Below are 27,757 nucleotides of genomic sequence, written 5' to 3' on the forward strand. Positions count from 1 at the left end.
CCTCTCGCGAGGTCCGGGGGCGGCTGGCAGGCGGCCCAGGGAGAAGCGGAGAGCGTTGGAAGGGGGAGCTCGGAGACGGCGGCGAGCTCGCGCGCGCGCGCGGCCTGGAGCGCCCAGGCCCGCCCCGGCCACGGCTCGCCCGGGGCCTCCTCCGGGCCGAGAGCGGCGCTCGCAGCCGGGATCTCCTCGCCGGCGCCGGGGCCTGGCGGCCGCCCCCGGAGCACCTGGGGCCCGGGAGGGGGCGCGCGGGCCGGGGACCGACTCGGTGGCCCGCGGGCCGGGCGGAGAGCCGGGCCGGGCCTGGAGTGAGTCAGAAATCACCTTGTTTAATTACCCATTCCCGAGGCCGCCGAGCGCGATAGGGGCCTTTTGAACTTGACAATTAGAGGTGAAATATCGCCTTCTAATTTAGACGAGTTTAATTCGGTCACGCAGAAATAGCAACAGCCCCGGGGCTCCGAGATGGGATATCAAGTCTCTGCTGGCACGTCGTAGTGGCGCGGCGAGCCCGGCCAAAGGGCGCAGAGGGGAGGGGACGACGGCGACGCAGCCACTGCGGGTCCTCGCTCCCCGAGCCCCAGCCGAGGATTGGGGGCGGGGACACAATGGGGGAGGGGAGCTCCGGGCCGAGCCCCCGAAGAAGGAAAGGTCCTTTCTCTGGGTGGGTGCAGCCCCGGGCGAGGAGGCCGTCGAACCGGGGTCCAGATGCTGGCCTGCTTCCGTGAGACCTTTGTGTTGTGGGACTCCAGAAGAGTGAGCGGCTGGGAACCTGGGAGGTTTTCCGATAGAGAGAAGCGACTGCCAGGCAGAGGGAAGAGGGTGGGCGTTGCTGGAGGAAGACAGGAAAGGTGGCCACGGGCCCTTTTTTACCACCTGGGGCGTTTCTAAGCAGTGATCTGGAGTTGAGTCGGGCTGCCTGAGCTCTAGTTTCTCTGAGTTATAGTTCGCTAGCGGGGCGACTTTTGAGCTCTCCAAGCCTCAATTCCTTACTGCAAAATGGACTTGCCGATATTATCTGCCTCATTGGGTTGCAGCGAGTATTCCATGAAATAATGCGCTATAAAGGGCCTGGCATGCGGAAAGTCTTTTTGATGAGGACAGCATCATCCAATAGAAAGAAATGTTCTAGTAGCCACATTTGTAAAAGCGTAAAAGAGTGACATTCATTTTAATATATTTTATTTAATACATATATTTAAAAATCATTTCAATGTATAATCAATATAAAATAATTACGAATGAATCTTCAAAATCCAGTGTGTGCTTTACACTTAAGTGCACGTCTCAATTCAAACTAGCACATTTCAAGTGCTCAACTGCTGCACAGGGCTGTGTATTGGACCACCCAGGAATAGGGCTTTCTTTTTTTTTTTTTTGAACTGGAGTCTCATTCTGTCGCCCTGACTGGAGTGCAGTGACACACTCCTGGCCACCACAACCTCGACCTGCTGGGCTCTGGCAATCCTTCCGCCTCAGCCTTCCAAGTAGCTAGAACTACAGGTGTATACTACTACACCCGGCTAATGGGCTTTTGTTCTTAATCTTTCTTAGCAGAGAACTGGGCTTTACCCAACAACAACCAAAAAAAAGGAAAATGAAATCTTGCACAGAAGCCCATAATACATAGCAGAGAGAGATGAAGCTGCTCTGAAGCTCTACTGAATCACCTCTCCCCACTCCTCCCTAACAGTATTTCTCAAATCACCTCTGCCCCTAGCATTTTTTAGACCCTCTGGTTCAAATTGGGCTTTATAAGTTTACAAAATGCATGTGCTATGTCACTCGAGTGGGTCCCTACCATGCCCTGTGAGGTAGGAAGGGATATCACACATCTACCACCAGTAGGTAAACTTAGTCCTAGGTCTGACTCCAGGGTGCCCCATCTCCCTTCCCCCCTTCCCCACCTCAGGTCTACCTGGCCTGGGCTTCCACAAGTGGCCACCAGGCCATAAGATGAACTGACAATACATCTGACCCTAAGGCCCAGGTGCCACCAGCCTTGCCATCCTCACATTTAGTAACTCACTGTGCCAGGTATTAGGCTAAGTTCTTTATATATCTTCTCTTAATCCTCATAATAACCTTGAGAGATACTAAGAATTATTATTGCCATTTTTAAATAAGATAACTAAAGCTCAGAGAGGCTAAGGAACTTGCCCAAAGACACTCAACCAGGGCGCAGTAGAGCTGGGACCTGAAGCTAGGGGTCTGGACAGCTGTGCTATCAAAATCCCAGAGCAAGCACTTCTGGGAGGCTGAGGTGCAAGGATTGCCTGAACCCATGGGTTCGAAACCAGCCTGGACAACTTGGCAAGACCGCATCTCTACAATAAATAAAAAAACTAGCTGGGCATGGCAGCACACACCTGTGGTTTGAGCTACCTGGAAGACCGAGGGAGAAGAATTGCCAGGCTGCGATGGCCATGAGTGTGCCACTGAACACTGAATGTGCCTGGGTGACAGAGTGAGACTCTGACTCAAAAAAATAAAAGCCAGAGCATAGGCTAGGCTTGGTGGCTCAACCTATAATCCCAGTACTTTGGGAGGCTGATGTGAATGAATTGCCTGAGCCCATGGGTTTGACAGCCCAGGCAACTTGGTGAGACCTCATCTCAACAATTTAAAAAAAAAACAACAGAGCATAGGGTCTTCTCTATGTTGAAAATGATTCCTCAATACGTCATGCTCTGAGATTTTCTGGAAGTTAGACTCATGTTCTTTGCAGAGGTAGCTTGGGGTGATAGAATGAGTTTGGAGGCGCACTCTGCCACTCAATGGCTCTGAGCCTCAGTAACCCCAGGTGTAAAGAAGGACTGACAGATGATATTATGTGCCAGTCTTTCCCCTTAGTAAGTGGGAGGAAGATCACCTGCAGGTGGCTCCAGACAGGGCTGTAGAGGGTTGTATCTTTTTATCTTTCAGTAACTCAAGTCTAATCCCTACCCACCCCTAGCACAGAGGTTTCCCGTTTATCCAGCTCAAAAGGGAGGGTCACATGGGAGTAGAGGGTGCAGAATGGAAGCTACAGGCCACCTAAGGTGGCCCGGGGGAACCAAGTTAGAAGGAGAAGCCAGGGGCGGGACCAGGGTCTTGAGCTCTAAGGAAGACTTCCTCTCCAGCCTGGGGTCTGGGGCAGGGGCTGCTGCCTCAGCACAGGCCATCCCTCCCAGGCTGAGCTCAGGAATGGGAGGTGATGCCGCCCAGGCATGCTTCCTGGGAGAGGAGGAATGAGGCCTCTTTCCAGAGGAGCAGACTGTGAACTGAGATGAGGCTTCTGGAACCTCTCTTGCTGGAAGAGGATACCAACTGGGCCATGCGTGCGGGGCACAACTGGGTCTGCCCTGGGGGATGCCCTGGCTGGGTGTGGAGGGGTCAGGCCTGCGAGAACTTCAAGTTAGCAGCTGCAGTGCTTGTTCTGTGTTGTGAGCCCCGAAACGTTTTCTGCTCTCAGGGAGATGGAGGAGGAGGTGACAAGAGCGAGGCAGCATGTTCTCTTCCCTAAGCTCCGATTCCCTTGGTAACCTATAGGCGATCACTGACACTCCCAGCTTCCAGCAAAAGTGATGCGAGGGAGCAGGGGTTCTCCAGGAGCAGCCATGAGCCAAGTGAGCAGCTACACCTGGGCTGTGTCACCCCAGCATCTCTACCCAGGCTCACTCAGAATGACTCCTTCAAGACACCCTTACTCTAATCAAACCAAGATGGAATTCCCCCCCCCCCATGCAAATCAAGCCAAGCTGTTTTACAAGAACGCAATTGTGACTAAACCTGAAACCTGAACCTGAAAACCCAGCTGCTGGGTCATGTTGCCTTTTCCCGAAGGCTCAGCTAGATCCAGCTTCAGCAAACTCATGCCGATCAAGGCATTTCGGTTGTCAAATCATTGGTCACAGTGCAACTGAAATCATCCCCCAGTCAAGGCCCAGCTGAATCACTCCAACCCTCTTCCCCAGTCCAGCCACCCCTCACCTCACACCCCGTCTTATGCAGGCCTGGAGCAGCCAAGGCCTGGCAGAGCCCCACCCTGCACAGCTGCAGATATTTATAGCTTATCCCTTTTCCAGCCCTGTCCAGGCTTCTGGGGGCTCTACTGTGATTGCTCTTGATCTCCCTGGGCTCCCTGCTGAGAATTCAAACCCTGGGCATCCTGAAGTTCGGGAACAAGTTTTCCCAAAAAATTGAAATTGTGTTGCTCTAACATTGAAGTCACCTTTTGCAGTACGTGGTTGGGAGTAAGGAGAATTGAGGGCAATAAATTCCTGACACAATTTTCTTTGGGTATTTTTGGCTTACAGTGCCGGCGTCTACCTACAGTCCATCCCCAGGAGCCAATTACAGTCCAGCTCCTTACACCCCCTCACCTGCCCCTGCCTACACCCCCTCACCTGCCCCTGCCTACTCTCCATCCCTGGCACCAGCCTATACCCCCTCACCTGCCCCCAACTATAACCCTGCCCCCTCGACGGCCTACAGTGGGGGCCCTGCGGAGTCTGCCAGCCGTCCTCCCTGGCTGACAGATGACAGCTTCTCCCAGAAGTTTGCCCCTGGCAAGAGCACCACCTCCATCAACAAGCAGGCCATTCCCCGGGGGACTCCAGCCTACAACCCTGCTGGTCCCCAAGGCTCCCCGCTTGCCAGGGGCACCATCCAGAGGGCAGAGCGCTTCCCAGCCAGCAGCCGGACTCCACTCTGTGGCCACTGCAACAACGTCATCCGGTATGGTATAGGTATATCCTCGTGCTGGGGTGGTGAAAGGATAAGAGTGCAGGGTGCTTGCCTACAGTTGGAGCCCTAAAGTCGGGGATGGGGTGGGAGGCAAGTGTAGGGTGAAAGCCGCGTGCAGGGCAGCTTCAGGTTCCTCTGGCTTGCCATTTGGCCTGACCCTTTCTGAACTTTAACTGCCATACCTGTGTGACACCCACTTCCCCAGGGAGTTGAGAGGATTGCATGAGGTAAGGGGATAAAGCTCCCAGAAGGGTGCCTGGTGCCAGGCACTCTCCCTTGGGCTAAGGCTGGGTTCTGGGAATTGCCAGTCTTGTTGTCAGTAGGTTTATTGGGCATGTCGCAAGCTGGCTGACAGTGTTGGTTTTGACCGAGCTTCTCTTTAGAGGTGCTCTGGTCTTCCCACAGACAGACCTGTATTGCTCAGGGCATTGGTGGGCGTCTGCCACACTAAGCTGAAAACAAGTCATTTCACACTTAGAAACCATGGATCATGGGTGGTGGTGTCTGAATATAGTGTGTGTGTGTGTGTGTGTGTGTGTGTGTGTGTGTGTGTGTGTGTGTGTGTGTATGAGAGAGATGTGAGCTTATATATATGAAAAATGCACTTCCTTAAAAATCAAGTAATATATACTAATTAGAGAAGAATTACAAAATACAGAAAAGCGAAAAGTGGAATATAGAAACATTTCCGAACCTTGCGTTGTTAGACTCTGGTGTGGCCATGTGCTCTTTGAGCTATGGCTGCTGCCATGCTACCTGGCTTTGGCAGGCACCCACCATGGGGAGGTGGATCGTCTTTCTCTCTCTCTCTGATTTACTTTAAATAAACTATATTTTCTAACCTAAAAAATAGGCCAGGTGCAGTGGTGGCTTAAGCCTGTAATCCCAGCACTTTGGGAGGCCAAGGCAAGAAGATTGGCTTGAGACCAAGGGTTTGAGACCAGCCTGGGCAACTTAATGAGAGCTCGTCTCTACAATAAATCAAAAAAATTAGCCGGGTGTGGTGGTTCGCACCTGTAGTTCCAGCTACTTGGAAGGATGAAACGGAAGGATGGCCTGAGTCCAGCAGGTCAAGGCTGCGGTGACTGTGAGCGTCTTACCGCATTCCAGCCTGGGCGACAGAGTAAGGCTCCAACTCAAGAAAAAAAAAAATTCTAAATAAATAAATAAAATAAAACATTTCCCCATAGTCCCACTTCTGACTACTAACCTGGAACTAGACTATCCAGGTTTGTATTCTGGGTCTACACTTACCAGCCCTATGACTTTGAACAAGTTGTTCAAACTCTCTGTGCCTCAGTTTCCTTGTCTGAAAGTGGGTATATAATTGTATTTACTTCATAGGGTTGTTGTGAGAATCAAACAAGTTAATAAATGCAAAAATCTTCCTGAATAATGCCTGATACAGAGTAATCACTTGATAAATGTCAGCTTTGACCAGGCACAGTAGCTCACGCCTATAACCCCAGCACTTTGGGAGGCTGAGGTGGGAGGATTGCCTGAGTCTGTGGGTTCGAGACCAGTCTAGGCAACTTGGCAAGACCTCATCTCTACAATAAATCAAAAAATTAGTCAGACATGGTAGCACGCACCTGTAGTTCCAGCTACTTGGAAGGCTGAGGCTGAAGGATCGCCTAAGCCCAGCAGGTCGAGGCTGCGGTGGCCATGAACATGCTACTGCACTCCAGCCTGGGCAACAAGAGTGAGACTCCAACTCAAAAAAAAAAAAAATAGGCCAGGCTCGGTGGCTCAGCCTGTAATCCCAGCACTTCAGAAGGCTGAAGTGAGTGGAATGCCTGGACCCACGGGTTCAAGACCAGCCTGGGCAACTTGGCAAGACCTCGTCTCTACAATAAATAAAAAATTAGCTGGGCGTGGTAGCAGGCATCTATAGTTTCGGCTACTTGGAAGGCTGAGGCGGAAGGCAATGAACACCTTTCTGCATGGAGCATTCTCTGAATTTCACATTTTTTCATTAAAACAGTCATAAAAGTCAGAGTTATTGGGAAAAATTCTGTTGGTGTGCTTGAGCTACCTGCTTCCAAATTTGGGGACTGCCTTATTATGTGCTATTCTCTGCTTCCACAGGGGCCCTTTTCTGGTAGCCATGGGCCGCTCCTGGCACCCAGAAGAGTTCAATTGTGCCTACTGCAAGACCTCCCTGGCAGATGTGTGCTTCGTGGAGGAGCAGAACAATGTTTACTGTGAGCGGTGTTATGAGCAGTTCTTTGCCCCCGTCTGTGCCAAGTGCAACACCAAAATCATGGGGGTAAGTGGGTAACACCCTCTCCTCTGACCTCTGTTTCTTCCTTAGCTCTGACCAACTTCCCCATCCCCAAAGACTGTGTGGTCCCATTAGGAAGCCAAGAAGTTGCTGGTAACAGAGAGAAAGCAGCTCCATTTTTACTCTAGAAGGGAGTTGGTTAGCCACCAATAAACTAGGGAGTAAATGAACTTGAAGGAAGAGATGATTATACACCTGTGCCACACAGCTTGAAGTGGTGGTGGAATTTCTGCAAAGCAAGCGATTGCTTCATAGCCTGACCTCACCACTTACCTGCATACAACCTTGACCCTTGAGGCCCCTTTGGGAAAATGGCAGTAATAAGCAATACTTCCTCCCAGATTTAATAGGAGAATTAAATAACACAGCTTATGCAAGAACACATAGAACCTGGCACCCAGCTGGGTAGTGAGAACCCCTTCTCTGCCACCCCCAGGCCTTTCTTCGAGGTGTCTAAGGCCTCCTTCCTGAGTTCTCCTGCCCTGTTCCCTGGTGGGATGCTTAAGCAATGGATGGCTCCTGGTGGGGCAGTCAAACCCAGTTCCCTCTCTCCCCTGGATCTTTCTATCCTGAGCTCAGGCTCTTTCCCTCAGGAAGTGATGCATGCCTTGAGACAGACATGGCATACCACCTGCTTCGTCTGTGCGGCCTGCAAGAAGCCTTTTGGGAACAGCCTCTTCCACATGGAAGATGGGGAGCCCTACTGCGAGAAAGGTAGGGATGCTGCAATGCTATGTGGTGAGACCCCATGGTCTGGGAGAAAGGGGCAGGCACAGGAGCTAACTCCTGCCTATAACCATTCACATCTGACCCTCAGGAGCCCTTTCTTTCTGGAAGAAGGATTTTTGTTTTTAATAATGGAGTCATGCTAATACACAAGGAAAGTTAATTGAACTTTCCCCCTTGCCCATCTGGTGCAGCTTTCCTGGGACAAAGCGGGTTGGGGGGGTATATCTTATTTTACACATCCAGGCCCTGCATCAAATATGTAGATCAGCCGGGCACGGTGGCTCACGCCTATAACCCCAGCACTTTGGGAGGCCAAGGTGAGAGGATTGCCTGAGCCCACAGGTTTAAAACCAGCCTGGGCAATTTGGTGAGACCGAATCTCTACAATAAATAAATAAATTTTAAAAATTAGCCAGGCATGGTGGCATGTGCCTATAGTTCCAGCCACTTAGAAGACTGAGGCAGAAGGATTGCCTGAGCCCAGCAGGTTAAGGCTGTGGTGGCCAGGAGCATGCCACTGCACTCCAGCCTGGATGACAGTGAGACTCCTACTAAAAAAAATGTAGATCACAAGTTGGCATTTTATAACCACTTGGAAAACCTTTCAGGCTAGTATGACTTAGAGACCACAAGGTCTAAAAAGACCTTAGCTCTGGACTCCATCCTACATTCTATTCCTGGCTCCATTTTGGACTGACTCTGTAACCCTGAATGAGTCACTAACCTTCTCTGAGCCTCACTTTCCTCCTCTGTAAACACCTGCCTTGCGGGTTGTGGTAAAGATTAAACCAGAGAAGTGTGTAAAGCATCAAATACTCAAAGAGTTCCCATCCCCTTTTTCTGTGATGGTTATCAGACTTTGATGTTCCTTCAGATTCCTGTAATCTCACTGTCTGAATTCAGAGTTTCTCTGTATCCCCCAAATGCTATATGCTATTTTTAAATGTAGGGTAAATTATCATAAACTCAGGAGACAAACATTTTATTAGATAACTGGGAGTCCTGGGTAACTAACCATTCACTTACTCATGTATTCCTTGCTTGCCCTTTTCAGAAAGGATTTGAGGCAGGTTCCAGCAAAGATAACATAGATATGAAGGTTAAGACAGTAGAACCATAAAATCAGAAGGCAAGGCAAGCATACTGATTATGAAGAATAACAAAGCTGCAGTGATTGACTGGGTAGCAAATTTGAGGGCAAAAAGAGAAACATAGTAAGTTAGTTTACTTTAAATTCAGAGAGGAGAAAACATTCAGTTCCTCAAAGGAAAAAAGCAAAAAAAACCACAATTTATTTCCCCTGACAGTAAATTAGAAAATAAACTTGTATTCTTATACCAGTGAATTGTCTTTCCAGCTCTGAAGTTAATTGAATGACTTTAAACAAGTCACTTAGTTACTCTGTGCATCAGTTTTCATATCTGTAAAAGGGAAAAGATAACACTTGTCTTTTCCCTTCTTCTTCTCTCTCTCTCTCTCTCTCTCTCTCTCTCTCTCGCTCTCGTTCTTTTTTTTTTCCCCCCCGAGTTAGGCCTCACTCTATTGCCCAGGCTGGAATGCAGTGGCATGATCATGGCTCACTGCAGACTCAATCTTCTGGGTTCAGGTGATTCTTCCACTTTAGCTGGACTACAGGGGCACACCACCATGCTCAGCTAATTTTTTTTTTTTAATTTGGGGGTCGGGTGCAGAGGCTCACGCCTGTAATCCCAGTGCTTTGAAAGGCCAAGGTGAGAGGGCTGCTTGAGCCAAGGAGTTTGAGACCAGCCTGGGCAACTTGGTGAGACCTCGTTTCTACTTCATTTTATTAATACATCAAAAAAAATAGCCAGGCATAGTGGCACGCGCCTGTTGTCCCAGCTACTCAGGAGGCTGAGGCAGAAGGATCGCCTGAGCCCAGAAGATGAAGGTTGTGATAGCCCTGATTGTTCCACAGCAAAAAAAATTACTTAAAATACACTTCCTTAAGCAACGAGAGTCATTGAAATGTTTAAGGCAAGGAAACAGCACAATCTAATTTTTATTTTAGAAAAGTATTAGAAATATACTGTGTTTGTTGAATGTAATAAAGAATTATATTCTTTTTTCTTTTTTTGAGTTGGAGTCTCACTCTGTCACCCGGGCTGGTGTGCAGTGGCATGCTCATGGCCACCCTAGCATTGACCTGCTGGGCTCCGGTGATCCTTTTGCCTTAGCCTTCCAAGCAGCCGGAAGAATGATATTCTTTTTTTTTTTCGTAATAAGTAATTGTTTTAAGCTACTGGGGTTTGGAGTTGGTTTGAAGAATGATATTCTTATGAACAAAGTAGAGAAAGGAAGGTTAGATGATCCAACAGTTAGGTAAAGGCAAACATGGATGGTAACCTGCCCAAGAATTGGAAAAATAGATTGGAGTCAGCCAGGAGGAAGGTCCCTGATGTCATACTATAAGACACTGTGCTTAGCTCTGACCTTGTCATCATTTTTTTAAATTATGGTAAAAGCCATATAACATAAAAGTTACCATCTTATCCACTTTAAGTGTACAGTTCAGTAGTGTTACATATATTCACATTGTTGTTAAATAAGTCTCCGAAACTTTTCCATCTTGCAAATCTGAAGCTCTGTACCGATTAAGTAACTCCTCTTTGTCCCTTCACCTCAGCTCTTGGTAACTACCATTCCACTTACTGTTTCTACAAATTTGACTTCTATACATATCTCATATAAGTGAATCATACAGCATTTGGGGGTTTTTTGGTAACTAGCTTATTTCACTTAACAAAATGTCCTTAAGATTTATCCATGTTGGCTCAACCTGTAATCCTAGCACTTTGGAAGGCCAAGGCGAGTGGATTGCCTGAGTCCACAGGTTCAAGACCAGCCCAGAAAACTTGGCAAGACCTTGTCTCTACAATAAATAAAAAAAATTAGCCAGGTACTATAGCATGCGCCTGAAGTTCTGGCTATGTGGAAGGCTGAGGTGGAAGGATCGCCAGAGCCCAGCAAGTTGATGCTGGGGTGGCCATGAGTGTGCTACTGCACTCCAGCCTGGGACAACAGAGTGAAACTCCAACTCAAAAAAAAAAAAAAAAAAAGATTCATCCATGTTGTAGCATGTGTCAGAATTTCCTTCCTTTTTATGGCGCAATAATACTTCATTGTATAGCTAGACAACATTTTGTTTAACAGTTCATTTATTAATGAACACCTGGGTTGCCTCTACCTCTTGGTTATTGTGAAGAATGCTGCTACGTACATGGGTATGTAGATATCTCTTCAAGACCCTGTTTTCAACTCTTTTGAGTATATATTGAGAAGTGGGATTGCTGGATTATATGATAGTTTTGTTTTTTATTTTTTAAGGATATGCATACTGTTTTTCTATAGTGGCTGCACCAGTTTAGCCTCCCACCAACAGGACACAAGGATTCCAATTTCTCCACATTCTTGCAAATACTTGTTATTTTCTGTTTTTATTTTGTTTGTTTTGTTTTGTTTTTTGAGTAGGAGTCTCACCCTGTCACCCAGGCTGGAGGGCAGTGGCATGCTCCTGGCCACCGCAGCCTCGACCTACTGGGCTCAGGTGATCCTTCTGCCTCAGTCTTCCAAGTAGCTGGAAGTACAGGCACGTGCCACCATGCCTGGCTAATTTTTTGATTTATTGTAGAGATGAGGTCTCGCCAAGTTACCTAGACTGGTCTCGAACCTGCAGGCTCAGACAATCCTCTCACCTTGGACTCCCAAAGTGCTGGTGTTATAGGCGTAAGCTACCACACACAGCCTTGTTTTGTTTTAATAGTAGCTATCCTAATGGGTATAAGGTGATATCTCATTTTTATTGTTATCAACTTGGAAGAAGACACATAAGGGAGCCTGTAATATATGCAGAATGAGTCAGAATGATATGGTCTAGACTGAAAAAGACTTCAGTTGGCTGCAAAGATGAGCAGACACTTTTTTTTAGATTGGAAAATATAGTTTATTTAGAAGATAAATGAGAGAGAAAGGGAGAAGAGATTCACCTCCCCAAGGCAGGAGAGGGGACCAAAGCTAGGAAACATGGCAGTCATAGCTCAAAGCTAGGAAACATGGCTGTCATAGCTCAAAGAGCCATGTGGCCTGACCAGAGTTTAACAAAGCAATGACCTGATCTTTATGTAAGATCTGCATACAAGGAAGCGAGGTAGAAGGCCAACCCCTCACAGACGAACCTGCACTTGTGCAGTTCTCAAGCCTGGTAGGGCATTACAATCATCTAGGGAGCTTTAAAAACTAGAGGGAATTTTCAGTCCTACAGAAGCAGAATTTCGTAGGATGCACCATGCTACCCTAATGATTCTGAGATTCAGTCAGGTTTGGGAGTCAGAAGTGTTTTTCAAGATGTGGTCCCAATGCCAGCAGCATTAACATCACCTGAGAACTTGTTAGAAATGCAGATCTTAGCCGGCCTCGGTGTCAGCCTGTAATCCCGTGCCTTTGGGAGGCTGAGGTGAGTGGGTTGCCTGAGCCTGTGGATTCGAGACCCACCTGGGCAACTTGACAAGACCTCATCTCTATAATAAATCAAAAATTAGCCGGGTGTGGTAGCACACGCCTGTAGTTCCAGCTACTTGGAAGGCTGAGGCGGAAGGATCGCCGGAGCCCAGCAGGTCGAGGCTGCGGTGGCCGGGAGCGGCCACTGCACTCCAGTCTGGGTGACAGAGTGAGACTCCAACTCAAAAAAAAAAAAAATGCAGATCTTCAGGCCCCACCCAGATCTGGTAAATCAGAAATGCTGGGAGTGGAACCTGGCAATCTGTGTTTTAACAGACCCTCCATGTGATTCTAATGCTTGAGAACCATCACTCTAGAAAAGCACTAAACCCTTTCTCAACACAGAACATCTCTGATTTGATGGACGAGAATACTTTTACTATAGCAATAAAATTCATTAAATACAAGGATATGTATTCAACTTGGGACAAAAGAGAATTAGTTAAGGAAAATTAGAAAGATTTAAAGGTAGAAATAAAAGAAGGAATAAATAAATGAGGAGCTAGATTATGTTCCTGATGGGAAAGGCCTATGTGTAGACTTAATTCAATACATATGATGTTCTCCTTGTATAGAGTAGATGAGGAAAAACACCAACTTTTGAAAAAATGTAGTAGGGTCAGACCCATGCTACCAAATTCTGAAACAAAGTAGCAATTCTCCAGATAACATGGAATCCAATTTATTCAGAAATAAATTCATTCCGGAAATAAGTTCAAGCCATTGTAAATGCTTATTTAGTGAACAACCAAAAGGAGGAGGAATTACTATTTAATCAGATTGTTTGACCATTTCTTCATTTTCCTGCTCATCATTTATCCGTCAAGTATGTGTTGAGTTTGTACTCTGTGTCCACATGGAGGGCACTGAAAATAGAGGTGAGCCTGGCAGGGTCTGTACCCTCAAAAAGCCTTAAGCAAACCCATCATCATGTGAGATGCTGCCATTTACATGAACAGTCAAGAGATGATGGATGGATGGATGGATGGATGGATGGATGGATGGATGGATGGATGGATGGATGGACGGACAGACGGATGGACGGGTAGATGGAGAGATGGATGGGCAGAGAGGCAAGCCCAGGGGAAGCCCTTGGGAAGGTCATCTAATCTCTCTTAGTTGGGGTAGGGGAGGAAGACTTCCTAGAAGGAAGGCCTGGCCCAAAGTGTTGCAGAGATTCAGGTAGAGAAAGTGGGAAGGGTTTTAAGCCCAGGACCTGGTTTACACAGAGGCGTGAAGGCTTAAGAGAGAGCCCAGGGCACCAAGAGACTAACTGGGAGTGATGAGAAGTTAGAGTGGGATGCAGGGCTTGTTCTCAGGTGGAAACGAGACAGCCAACACCCCACATTATTAAGTTGCTGCAGAGCATAGAGTGAATCATTAACCTGTCATAACTTTCTAAAGGAAGAAGAATGATGTTTTCTTGGTTCTGGTGAGGTGATAAATTTCTGCCTACTAAAGAAATTAAGTGCCGGGCTCGGTGGCTCAGCCTGTAATCCCGTGCCTTGGGAGGCTGAGGTGAGTGGATTGCCTGAGCCCGCGGGTTCGAGACCTGCCTGGGCAACTTGGTGAGACCTCACCTCTACAATAAATTTAAAAAAAATTAGTCGCACGTGGTAGCGCACACCTGTAGTTCCGCTACTTGGAAGGCTGAGGCGGAAGGATCGCCGGAGCCCAGCAGGTCGAGGCTGCGGTGGCCAGGAGCGGCCATTGCACTCCGGTCTGGGTGACAGAGTGAGACTCCAACTCAAAAAAAAAAAAAAGAAATTAAGTATTCTGTCAGAGACAAGATTGAGGTACTGGGAAGCATAAGAGTATTTGCATGACAATCTATAATTAAGCACAAAAGAGGAAGCCATATATTGGCAAAAATATGCAAGACATAAGTATAACTTATCAAAGCTCAATGGCTAAGAAATAAAGAGCTGGAGACAGCATAAAGCCATGGAAGGAGGGTGAACTTTGGAGTCTATCAGGCTTGGGGCTGATCCATCTCTCATGTGATGGAACCTCCCCAGTCAGTTTCCTTGCCTTTAAAGTGGGAATATTGTCACTTCACAGAGCTGCTGTGAGGTTTAAACAAGAAATACAATGGTACTCAAATCATGATTCTCTTTCCTCTTTTTATCACTTATGGAGACTTTTAAAATAAGACCCAACATTTTTAAGTGTTTGTGCCAAGTACTTCATTTACATTGAACAACCCCATGAGTCTGGTAATATAATTATTCCCGCTATATAGATGAGAAAGCTGAGGCCGTGAGGAATTAGATGACTTTGCCCTAGGTTTGAACAATTCCTTAATAAAGCTGGGATTTGAATCCAGCTTTTTCTTCAGAGTTCAAATTTGTAATCCCCATGGCACACTGCCTCTCAGTGTGTAGCCCAAGACAATGAACTGTTCACAAAGAGATGAACAGAAAATCACTGTAAGAAAAAGTCAACTGTGGCAGAGCTGTGGGGAGATGAATACACTTCTAGGGGGAATTAAGGCTTTGGAAAAGGGATTGAGCTTTTCTGGAAGTGTGGTAGAACTGGTGGCCCTTCTGACCAGAAAGGACAGCAACTGTGGTAGAGGAACACAGAACCTGACCCATTGTGCCTCAGCTGTGGGATGCTGGCTGGGTCCTTTACCTCTTTTTTTTCTGAGTTGGGTTCTCACTCTGTTGACCAAACTGGAGGGCAGTGACACAATCATGGTGCATCGTAGCCTCAACCTTCTGGGCTCAGGTGATCCTTCCACATGCCACCATGCCTGGCTATTTTTTTGTTTTTGTAGACACCAGGTCTTGCTATGTTCCCTAGGCTGGTCTCCAACTCCTGGGCTTAAGCAATCTTCTTGCCTCAGCCTCCCAAAGTGCTGGGATTACAGCCACTGCACCTGGCCTTTCACCTCTTTTTTTTTTTTTTTTTTTTTTTGAGTCAGAGTCTCACTCTGTAGCACAGGTTGGAGTGTAGTGGCACGCTGCTCACGACCACCACAGCCTTGACTGCTGGCCTCAGGTGATCCTTCTGCCTCAGCCTTCAAAGTAACTGGAACTATAGGCATGTGCCACCATACCTGGCTAATTTTTTGATTTATTGTAGAGATGAGGTCTCACCAAGTTGCCCAGGCTGGGCTTGAACCCGTGAGCACAGGCAATCCTCTCACCTTGGTCTCCCGAAGTTCTAGGATCATAGGTGTGAGTCACTGCACCCAGCCCCCTTCACTTCTTTGAGTCTGTTTTCTCATTCACAAAACAAAAAAATAATAATAGTTCAATCTCTGAGGGATTTTTGTGAAGATTAAGTTCATTGATTGATTTATTAATCCCCTTCATGCATACTGGGTAGTGATTATGTCCTAGGCATTGCGCCTAGAGAGAACTAAGAAGTAGTCTTTGTTGTTGAGGTATTTGTAAATAATACCATCTATGTGAAAATGTTTGGTAACTTGCAAAACATCTTACAAATAATATTTAGTAGTATTATTTCCTTGGTTGGAGGTTGGGGAGGAGGAGTGGGAGGACATGCCAAATAAAGTAGCTCAACAGGCTGGGCACTGTGGTTCATGCCTGTAATCCCAGCATTTTGGGAGGCCAAGGCAGGAGGCTTGCTTAAACCCAGGAATTTGAGACCAACTTGGACAACTAGTGAGACCCCCATCTCTGCAAAAAAAAAAGAAAGAAAGAAAGGCCAGGCACGGTGGCTCATGCCTATAATCCCAGCACTTTGGGAGGCTGAAGAGAGAGGATTGCCTGAACCCACGGGTTCGAGACCAGCCTGGGCAACATGGCAAGACCCAATCTCTACAATAAATTAAAAAGTTAGCCAGGTGTGGTGGCATGTGCCTCTGGTTCCAGCTACTTGGAAGGAAGGCTGAGGCAGAAGGATCACCTGAGTCCAGAAGGTCAACACTATGGTGGCCATGAGTATACCACCACACTTCAACCTAGGCAACAGATTAAGACTCCAACTCAAAAAAAAAAAAAAATTAGCCAGGCATAGTGTCATGATCCTATAGTCCCAGCTGCTTGGGAGGCTGAAATGGAAGGATCACCTGAGCCCAGGAGGTAGAGGCTGGGGTGAGCCATGATCATGCCACTATACTCCAGTCTGGGTGATAGAATGAGACCCAAGTCAAAGCAACAACAAAACAAAACAAAACAAAAGTCGCTTAAATACTGTTTATAGTAGTAAACACTTCTTGTCAGCCTCAGTCCCCAGAGGCAGAATGGCCAAGCAAAGAACATTCTCCAATTATTAAAAATGTTGGACCCCCTAGGCAGCCCCCTCAGGTCCCCTCTCACTGTGGAGCTTTTCTGTTTTCTCAATAAATCTTGCTTAAAAAAAAAATGTTGGACCGTCATTCTTCCAAAGTAAGCATAGCCGTACGGAAATGTGGATTTTTGTGTGTGTTTGTTGGGGATTGATCTGTTTAGGATATCAGAGGTGAAAGAAGTAGAGGAGGTAATCACCCTGCAGCAAGTTGATGACAAAAAAAAAAGAGAGAGAAGAAAGTTCCTGACAATTCCAGAAAGTATTTGTAAATCAAACCAGCACAAGGTGATAACTAAGCCTGAGTCTGCACATCAGTGCAAATGATTGGAAGAGGAAAATCAGTCATGTAACAGAGTATTTTGTCTGTGAGATGACAACCAATTAGGTTTCACCTAGTGCCCCCTTGCCCACTGATTTGGGGATTGTCCTGGCCTTGGGTTGATGTGGTCTGGATGCTCCTTGCTGCCTTCCTGTGTACCTGTCCTTACTCTGCCTTTCATTTCAGACTACATCAATCTGTTCAGCACCAAGTGTCACGGCTGCGATTTCCCCGTGGAGGCTGGTGACAAGTTTATTGAAGCCCTGGGGCATACCTGGCATGACACCTGCTTCATTTGCGCAGTATGTTTATAGCCTGGGGTTCTGACTTTGAGAAGTGGGCAGGAGAGAGGAAATGAGGGCCAGATGACCAACCCTCTACATCCCTTGCAACTCCAGCATTCTGATATCCTGGTCACTTTTAAATTTTTAAATTTTTTTAATTTTTGAGTTGCAGTCTCACTCTGTTGCCTAGACTGGAGTGCAGTGGCACACTGCCCAGCCACCACAGCCTCGACCTACTGGGCTCCGGCGATCCTTCTACCTCAGCCTTCCAAGTAGCTGGAACTACAGGTGCCCGCTACCCCGCACGGCTAATTTTTTATTTTTTATTGTAGAGACGAGGTCTCGCCAAGTTGCCCAAGTAGGTCTCGAACCCATGGGCTCAGGCAATCCACTCGCCTCAGCCTCCCAAAGTGCTGGGATTACAGGTTGAGCCACCGAGCCCAGCCTTTATTTTTTTGAGTTGGAGTCTCACTCTGTTGCCCAGGTTGGAGTTCAGTGGCACACTCATGGCCACCGCAGCCTTAACCAACACTGGGCTCAGGTGATCTTTCTGCACCTCAGCCTTCCAAGTAGCAGGAACTACAGGCACACACCACCACACCCAGTTAATTTTTTAAAAATTTATTGTAGAGGTGAGGTCTCACTAAGTTGCCCGGGCTGGTCTAGAATCCATGGGCTCAGGCAATCCTCTCACCTTGGCCTCCCAAAGTGCTGGGATTATAGGCGTGAGCCACCATGCCCGGCCTTCCTGGTCATTTTTAAAAGTTGGCAAATATCATGATACCTTGATATGTCACAGCTGAACAAAGTCTTTATTTTTATTTATTTTTATTTTTGTAGAGATGAGGTCTTGCTATGTTGTTCAGTTTGGTCTTGAACTCCTGGGGTCAAGTGATCCTCCTGCCTCAGCCTTGCAACGTGTTGGGATTATAGGCATGAACCACTGCATCCTGCCATGAACAGCTTTATTACTAATAATTATTTATCAACCAGTGTGGCTTTGTTATTTTCCATTTCATTAAGGACAATATAGTGTCCCAGTAGCTTGTCTTACTAGCAACACTCTTAGTAAGCAGGAGCAGCAAATGATGTTGGATTTAAAAGAGAGACAGTTGTCTTCCTATAGCTACACATTACTTCGGATACAACAAAGTGATTTGAGGGTTTTCCCCAAAATTTTTACCATGAACACTAGATTGGAGCTTATTGACTAATTCTATGAAATGTTGAGATAATGGCCAGGCTCGGTGGCTCAGCCTGTAATCCCAGCACTTTGGGAGGCCGAGTTGAGTGGATTGCCTGAGCCCACGGGTTCGAGAGCCACCTGGGCAACTTGGCGAGACCTCATCTCTACAATAAATCAAAAATCAGCCGGGTATGGTAGCACGCACCTGCAGTTCCAGCTACTTGGAAGGCTGAGACAGAAGGATTGCTGGGGCCCAGCAGGTCAAGGCTGCAGTGGCCAGAAGCGGCCACTGTATTTCAGTCTGAATGACAGAGTGAGACTCCAACACACACACACACACACAAATGTTGAGATAAGATTTGTCTTGATAGAACCTTTAGAAAGCAGGACTGAGTATCATTTTATTTTCCTAAGTGGTCCTGTTCTTGATATATATAGCTGTATTGCATGCTGCAAGGAGATAAGCCCTAGGTAAGCTATTAACCATGTGCAATTTATTTCTGCTGAACAGCCTGGTCATTTTTTGTATGTGGCTGGCATTTTCCTTCTAAGAGTTTTGGGTTGCATTGGGGATGTGATAGTGATCCTACAGACACTCAGACTCTGAGGTAGAGGTGGAGAATAGTCATCCCTGATAAAGCCCTGTAATGTCAATCTGTCATTACTAAACTTTATTTGGGAAAATTAACATGCTACTGCTATTTTTAAAAACCAGAGTTCTCAAGGTAAATTTTGGGAAGGTATAAAATATCTGTGCAGTTTAAACTTGAATAATTTTTATAGACTTATGACATAGGATGACCCTAGTCATAAAGTTTGCTGCCATCTTAGAACTTTTGGTTCTATGCTTCATTCTTAGACCCCACCATTTCTGCTATGCACTTTATTCACTCTAATGCTGCAATAACAAAGTACTGCAAACTGTTGGCTTAAACAACAGAAGTTTATGCTTTCACAGTTCAGGAGGCCAGAAGTTAAAAATCAAAGTGCCAGCAGGAAGGCATACTTTCTCTCCTAGCTTATGGTGGTTGTCAGCAATCCTTGGCATTTCTTGGTTTGTAGCTAAATAATTCCCATCTCTGAGCCCATTGTCACAAGGCTGTCTTCCCTCTGTGTGTCTGTGTTTTCTCCTGATGTTCTCCTCTGAGTGTGTATATCTGTCTCTGTGTGATTTCCTCTTCTTATAAGGACACTGCTCATATTGGATTAAAAGCCCACCTTACTCCATTATGATCTCATCTTAACTTACGCCTTAATTATCTGCAAAGATCCTATTTCCAAATAAGGTCACTGCTATGTCCCTGAACTGGGGTAGGAGGGAGGTACTGAGGATTAGCACTTTAGCACATAAATTTGGGGGGGACACAATTCAATACCTTAACACTCTGATTTTCCAACTCTTTGAACAGATTCTCTAGTTGCCTTTTAGGGTCCTTTCAATAGATCAGGTCCTCCGCTCCAAATAGGGACAATGGCATAAATTTACTGGCTTTGGGGTTGTCCCCTGCAGAGCCATGGATCAGCCAGGCACAGCCCAGGGCTCTCTGATCCTCATATTCAAGCCATGGTTGTCTGGTCCTGGGGCACTGCCTGCAAGTCTGGTTACTTAACTTCCAGAAGGATTCAAAATACTTGGAGAAGGTCCAGGAAGACAGCAGTACAGAAGGCATGTTCTGCAAGGTCAGGTTGATGAAAGGTCTGTGTTGCATGCAGAGGGAGCTGTGACAAAAGTAAGTGTGGGTCTGCTCCCGAGCCTGCTGTATTTGGCTAAGAGCTACACTAGTACATGTCCTGGAGAGAGACCAGAAGAAGTAGTAAAGCTTGGGGTGGTTCAAGCTAATATTACAAATAAGTTCCAGAGGATGACATCCAGTCAGGTGTGAGAGACCCACACCACTGTACTTTGGAGGATCAGCATGAAGATCATGATGTCTTCTGGTAAACCAGCCTGCATGGACCTCACTTTCCTGTTAAGATATAGCAAAATGCGCCGAACGTGGTGGCTCACGCTTATAATCCCAGCACTTTGGGAGGCCAAGGTGAGAGGATTACCTGAGTCCGAGGGTTTGAGACTAGTCCGGGCAACTTGGTGAGACCTCATCTCTACAATAAATCAAAAAATTAGCCAGGCATGGTGGCACATGCCTGAAGTTCCAGCTACTTGGAAGGCTGAGGAGGAAGGATTGCCTGAGTCCAGCAGGTCACGGCTGTGGTGATGGTGAGCATGTCACTGCACTCCAGCCTTGGTGACAGAGTGAGACTCTGACTCAAAAAAAAAAAAAAAAAGATATAGCAAAGTGGAACATAGATCTAAACTTTGGGAAGAAATCTTTTGATTGGAAAGCTTTGAGAGTTTTTTGTTTTTGGTCTTCTTTCTATCAGTTTATATTTTTAAACCACTTTTGATTAGCAGGCATTTTCCTATAACTTAAGAAAAAATAGTAAGAAAGGAAGTTGATGTTTTCCTACCAGTTAGATCTCAGAATAACACATTTTTTAGACAAATCTAGTTTGCCAAATGTTCCTGGAGTTTGGGGAGTAAGAGTATCCTAGAACAAGTTTTCACTTTCAAGGAATCTCGATTCTTGAAAGGAAAACAAAGCTAACAGATATGAGCAATTAATGAACAGAACAAGACATTCTCAAGTTCAAAGCATATAAAATGAAGGGTAGGAGGCTGAGATGTGCAGTGTGGGTAGGTGAGGATTAAGCTTCTGTCTGGCTGTGGCACTTGAGTTCCAACAGAAAGGATCTGCATTCTGCCTCAGTGAAAGAAAGATGTCTTACTGATTCCTCTTTTCTGCTTAGTTGGTTTCTCACACTTCCCCACTGGTGAGAGTAACAGGAAGAGATATGCGTTGGGATGACTTTTATAGGCAGCTATAGAGGCTGTTGCAACTGGCCTAGTTTATTGTCTTAACTCTGCTGGGACTGCAGTTAGCACTGTCCATGGCTACCACCCAGACCTAGTTTTACAGTCAGGCCCTGATGCCACCTGGCCACAGAGTCTGGAAGTGATACCATCCTAGCTGTCCCCCTGTGCTAGATTGGCTGGATGCCTCCTCCACCATGAGGCCATCCTGTACCAAGAAGACACTGGGCAGGCCCAACTCCCTATGAGAGTTCCTGCACTCAGTCCCCTCTCACCCATGAGCCACCTCTGAGATTCTGTCTCTTCTTCATTCCTCAGTCTTCAATCTCCTGACACCCTCCCTCACCATCCTGACTCATCCTAAAGTTCTCACAAATAACCAGCATTATCCCAGACCATGCTGGATCTCCCAGCCAGAGCTGCAGACGTTGACAGGCATCTCCTTGCCAGCTCACTCCAGAGCTGCCTTTCTATCTCTTCTGAAACCCATCTCACCAGTTAGATCTTTGACGACTACCTATTTGGACTGGTCTCCAAGTTGTTGCCAGAAGCTTGAGGCCTCCACCAGAGTCTGGTTATACGCAGGATCACTATATCCACCTGGGATGTTTTCAAATACTTTCCAGCTCATTGGCTTTAGGATCTATTGACAGTCCTGTGTGACTCCAAATATATCCTCACCAACTAGGCCATCAAGGCCTTGCACATAGGGCCATCATGATGCCCCTTGTCTTCCCAGCTCTCTTGGAGTGGACACATATTCACTGCGCCAAGCTCAGCTTAGGAGAGTACTTTCTCTATCCCCATGGCTACCTGTATGTGAGGACTCCGCCTACACTTCTTTGATGTCAGTATCCTGGATGTGGCTCCTAATTCTCCTCCCCAATAGGGATCTTCAGTGCTCATTCTGAGGCTGGGGCCTATCCAGCCAATATGGCTTCTTGGTTGACTCTAACATATTGACATGTTGCCAACCCAGAGCCCAACCTACAATATCAATAGTCCAAAAACTTTGAGGGCCACCTCTGTACAAATCCGTGAGCCAAGAAAAATTTCAAGTAAACATAGACCCTCTCTGATATGGGTTGTGGGAGAAATTAGCATAGAACTGTAGTCTATCAGACCTGGACACGAATTCCCCACTTTACAACTTACTAGGTCTGTGACTTATGCAAGGCATTTGGGCTCTCCACGTCCAGTTTTTTTCAATTGTGAAATGGGAAAAGGCACTCCTACTGTTGTGAGAATTAAATGACCTCATATATATAGGGCTGTTGTGAGAATTAAATGACCTCATATATATAGAGTATCTAGCATCCTGCTGACCCATGGGAGCCTCAACAAATATTGATTCATCCCCTTCTTCTGGGATGTCTCTAGTCTCAAACTGTATTCATATGTTGTCATCATGGGGATATATGATTTTGTCTTCCTTTTTTTTTCATACTCATATTTCTCTGCATGTACTTTTCCATATTTGACTTATCTTTTTTCATGATGACATTCCATTGGAAAAATGCAACATAAAAATTACTTATCCCCCTATTGAGAGAAATTTTAGTAGTTTTCAGTTTCTAGTTGAACACATGTTGCTTTCTTGTTCTATGGAGTTGTTTCTGCAGGATAAAATTCTCCAGAGAGGCATTACTGGGTTATAGGGTAGGCATGTCTATGGTTCTTGTTCAGTATTGCCACATCGCCTGCAGAACATTAAGCCGATTCACATGTTCTTAGCACTGCACAAGTAGGCCTCATTCTCTTTTTGGCATTGTTGATTTTTCTATTGAATTCTTTTTTTTCTTTCCACTTTTTGGCTAAAGCCATGCAAGGTTGAAGGTGACACACCATTGAGTTTTTTGTTGTTGTTGTTTTTGTTGTTGTTTTATTTTGCTAGATTAATGGTATCTCAAGACAGTTTTATTTTCTTTTTAATTAATAGTGAGGATAATCTTCCTGGATATGTTTGTTTACTAGTGATATTTTTTTAGATGTTAATCCTCTCTGAGAGTATAGACTTATGAACTTGTATTGATTCCTTATACATTTTGGATATCATGAATTGGTCATCTTTATGGTACATATTTTCTTTAGTCCATTAAATTTAATTAATTTCATTTGAGTTTTATTCTATCTTCTTCTTTGGAAGTCTTAATCTTTATATAGTCCAAGCCATCTACTCTGCTTCGGTCGTTGAGAATTTGTAGTGGGCAGAAACAGGTTGTTGCCTTTTCTCCAGACTGCAGTCACAGGGCTTTTTCTTGAGGGGATGACTAGAATCTTTTGTTTGTGTCCCCCTGCTGTTTGGGTTGCATTTTACGCAAGTCTGTTCTCTGTTCCAGGTCTGCCATGTGAATCTGGAGGGGCAGCCATTCTACTCCAAGAAGGACAGACCCCTTTGCAAGAAGCACGCTCATGCCATCAACGTGTAGGGGCCCGAGAGCATCTGGCACTGAGGAGGCCTGAGCTGCTCCTGCTGCTGGCAACAAAGGATTCAAGGAGGCTGAAGTTTCTTTTGGGGGAAAGGGAGAAGAGAAGAAGCAATTGAGTCCTTTTGAAGTATAATTTTAGTTTTTTTCTTCTGTACACAGATCACATATTTGCATAGCTCAGACTAGAAGCCAAATGAAGATTCTAAACCAAGCTAGTAATTAATCTGGAATTGTACTTCAAACATTTATAACAGAATTCCAAGAACTCAAAAGTGAAAAGCAAAAAAGCAGCTTTCCCAAAGTGATACACTTCCCTGCTGTCACCAGAGTAGGAACAGAGCTCAGAGCAGTTATGAAGAATCCAAAGCATTCTGCGGAGTTCTTTAGCGCTCCCCTGGCAAACAAAATGAAGTACCAAACAGTTCTCGCTGCAGGGTATTTTTAGAGCCATAGCTGAGAGCTTGTTAGCTAAGACCTATTGGGCTTTCCGCACCAAAAAAGGAAGTGTTATTCCATTACTAGCGTCATGGAGCTACCTCTGCGCATCAGACTTCAGACCTTGAACAAACTTGAAATGTTCTAAAGGGAGCCCAGACGTTCAAAGAGATGTCTTCTGGGAGTCACTGGGCAATTGCCAGGGCTCCAAGAAGAGCTCTGGCTCATGCTGCACACAGCTGAGAAAAGATGGACCCTTCTTCAAAGATAGGCCTCTTTCAGTTTGAAACATCCAGTGTCCCCAGAAGGCTTAGCTCCTTTTTGAATTGTGATGGGAAAGTGGAATTGGGTTTTTCCAGTTTTGCTTTGCAGCGTATAAGAGGAGATTTTAAAAAGACTCTGGGTTGTGTTTGGCATTTGTTTTGCTGTAAGAGTTTTGTTAGCATGGGTGTCCAATAGTGTGCATGTATCTCACCCTCAACCCCATGATGACTGCTCATAATGATGTCTTCCTCAGCATCTCCCATTTCAAACAGGGTTAGTGGCCTGTGGAAAAGAAGAGACAGTCAGTAACTGAAACAGGATGACAGAATAGGCTAACATACCCAGACTCTGGGAGGAACCTGAATTTCTGTCAGCCTCATCAAGAATGCACAAGGGTTGCTGGGCGTAGTGCCTCACACCTGTAATCCCAGCACTTTGAGAGGCTGAGGCAGGAGGATTGCCTGAGCCCACAGGTTTGAGACCAGGCTGGCCAACATGATGAGACCTCGTCTCCACAAAAAAATCAAAAAATTAGCCGAGTGTGATGGCACATGCCTGTGGTTTCAGCTACTTGGAAGGCTGAGGTGGAGGATTGCCTGAGCCCAACAAGTCAAGGCTGCAGTAGCCGTGAGCATGCCACTGCACTCCAGCTTGGGTGAGAGAGTGAGACTCCTACTCAAAAAAAAAAAGAATGCACAAGGGGGCAGAACCTCCCACCTTCAGATCTGCACCATCCTTTTCACATGTTCTTTAACTACAGCGCACTGATTATGTACAGTTGTGTTGACTGCTGGAAGGGAAAGATAAAGTGATATATATGCCTTTCTTTGCCATTTTGGACAATATTCAAGAAAATGTATGAGCTAAGTTGATCTAGCAATTATTTAAGTATTTATTGAAGTAGACTTGGACCTTCAAACTTCTTTCCAATATTAGTGATAGTTTGAAGCAGATACGCATTTTAAACTGTTTGGTTGGAAATGGTATAGTCCCCTTCCTTTTTAGGAAGCACTGTTAGTTTTCTTGTTGAAAATGGCACTGAAGCAGGCAGTTTGCGTGGATGTTTTTCACTTGAGCACGATATGTAGGCATTCTTCCAACTCACTGCTCTTCTGTCCTCACTCCTGTTTTGGATTTTTCTCTTTACACATTTGAAATGTGTTATGGCAATGCATTAGAACTCTTTTTCCTCTCAGAACTGAGGCTTCCAGGGGACCACCATCCTACCTGAGTATGTCTCTTCCCTCTGAGACAGAGAAGGAAACAGCTAGCTGTGTCCCTATCAGGAAATCTATATTTTTTCCAAGTGTGAAGCCACCAATCACCCCCAGGGAGCATCAGGGAGGGACATAAATGTGCTACTATCTCAAGGTCCTTTATACCTTTGGTGCCATGAGAAAATGAATACAAAGCACCAGGCAGAGTAAAATCTATTGGGATTGCCTGGATATTTGTCAGGAGTTGCAAACAAGTACCTTGGAGCATTCTATTCTTACTGGAAAGTTCAAATATACAGGGACAAAAAGGTTGCTGACTATACAGAAAGGCTCTAAATAGATTTTCTCCAAAAACAATCTATTAAGTTATCAGGGACTGGTCTCAAGGAAAGAGACAAAAAACTCCCAGATTTCAGTTTCCAAAATGTCTTTTTAAAGATTTTAAACACACACACACACACACACACACACACACACACACACAATCATTAAAAAGTATACGATCATTAAGAAGAAGCATGGAATATCTCAAAGGACAGTTTTACCATAGTCCTTTATTAAATAGATTTTTCCACATTTCAGAGCTACTGTAGATTCTGAGGGACTCTTTCATTTACCAAAAAAAGAAAAACAAAACTAAACAAGCAAGAAACATTTTTAAGGTAGCAGGAAAAGGAGGTAATTTTGAGTGTGGTTAACTCAGTGTCTGTAAGTCTGGTGTGTAGTATCAGGATTAAGATTGTATCTAAAAGTTAAAGTTAACATCATGGATGTCCTACAACACCAAACACAATTTCCAGTAGTCCATGGTGGGGATACACTTTGGAGCTACAGTTATCTCCTCATTGTTGACATTAATTTAACATTTATAGACATAACTTTTGCCACTGAGTGATTTATATCTGCAGTGTTTGTGTTAGGAATCTAGCTTTTATAATGTTAACTTTTCAACCTAGGTACTGTTGCTTTGGAATTTTTTTTTTTTTTTTTTTGGTAAAATATTAGAAGTGGAATGTAGTGTGTTAGAGGTGTGCACAATTTTTGCATGATTTTTGCATGTTTTTTTTTTGGCCTGTGTGAATTCTACTTTTTAGCAAAATAAAGTCCCCAAAAGTATGTGCAAATACAGATTTTTTCTGTGTAGAGTTTTTTAATATGGCATCAAAAGTAGCTTATTTCTATATGGGCATACATTAAGGTTTGAGACAAAAAATTTCCTTTGGAGAAGAAACACAACTTACTTGCTCTGTCGCTCAATAGCAGTTTGAGCACCTTGTTTAAATAGAAGTATGCGTATTTGTGTTATGTGAATAATACAAATCCTTTGCAGACAAAAGGACTTTACCAGGCAAATAATAAACTGAAAACCAGGGTTTGTCTTGTGTTTTCAGAAAGGTTTGTTTATTTAGCTACTTGGTAGTCAAATATTTCCGATTACTATTTTTATTCTGCTATAAATGGCTTCGTTTCTAAAAAAGTTGCTATATTTCCTTTCATACAATTTGCTTTCAAATAAGGTCAGAGTAAAATCCTCCCATGGCATTTTTAAAAAAATAAAGAAGATCCTTCTGAGAGTACTATGTGTAACAAAACCAAATTCATTCTTTTTCAAGGTATTCTGTTTCTAGGCATGACTTAAAAGTAAAAGGGGGTACCAAGTCCTCAATAAACCTGTTTTTCTACTCTTAAAAAGTAAAGGAAAAATTTTCATAATATATTTGATTTTTAGCACCTGAATCAGAGAAAGAGCCATACAAGTACATATAGCAATAAAGTCTCTTTATATTATTACCTGTTAAAGCTATAACAATTTTTAAAATAGATGGAGGGGGAAAAGGCTCACAGAAGCATAGGATTGAAAGCTGGATGGAATCTAAGAGACCATCTAGGCATTTTCCAGATGCTGAAACTGAGACCCAGAAGGAGGAAGTGGCTTCCTCAGCACACACAACCAGTGAGCGAGGCAGCAGCCAGGTGCCACGGAATAAACATGGACTTTGGCATGGTAAGCCCAGGGTTTAGACGGAGGCGGATGTATACCACTTGAGTGGCGTTGGGAGAGTCTCTCTAATCCTGCTTATCTACCTGAAAATGAAGGTAGTAACACCTCCCTCACAAGGATATTTGAGAACCAAATGCAATAACTCTTGGAAGAAAATGGCAGTGCAAATGTTAGTTATTATTATTAATAGAATGATAGCTCTTTACTCCTCCTTCATTTTCTTAACTCAGCTTGCC

General features: G+C 45.2%; 1 protein-coding gene across 6 annotated transcripts in view; it reads left to right on the forward strand.

Annotated features, from left to right (window-relative positions):
* The window catches only part of LDB3 (LIM domain binding 3), a 67,263-nt gene extending 42,862 nt beyond the window's left edge, over positions 1 to 24,401 (forward strand). For all 6 annotated transcript variants that reach the window (XM_021713402.1, XM_008060102.2, XM_008060101.2 and 3 more), the window contains 5 exons: positions 4,296 to 4,716; positions 6,814 to 6,994; positions 7,603 to 7,723; positions 17,019 to 17,134; positions 23,514 to 24,401. In XM_021713402.1, the coding sequence (XP_021569077.1) occupies positions 4,296 to 4,716; positions 6,814 to 6,994; positions 7,603 to 7,723; positions 17,019 to 17,134; positions 23,514 to 23,603 (929 nt within the window). In that variant the 3' untranslated portion in view covers positions 23,604 to 24,401. The remainder of the gene's footprint in view (positions 1 to 4,295; positions 4,717 to 6,813; positions 6,995 to 7,602; positions 7,724 to 17,018; positions 17,135 to 23,513) is intronic.
* Positions 24,402 to 27,757: the final 3,356 nt, after the last annotated feature.

The sequence above is a fragment of the Carlito syrichta genome, unplaced genomic scaffold, assembly GCF_000164805.1.
Source record: "Carlito syrichta isolate Samal-C Ts95f unplaced genomic scaffold, Tarsius_syrichta-2.0.1 Scaffold304516, whole genome shotgun sequence".
Lineage (NCBI taxonomy): Eukaryota > Metazoa > Chordata > Mammalia > Primates > Tarsiidae > Carlito > Carlito syrichta.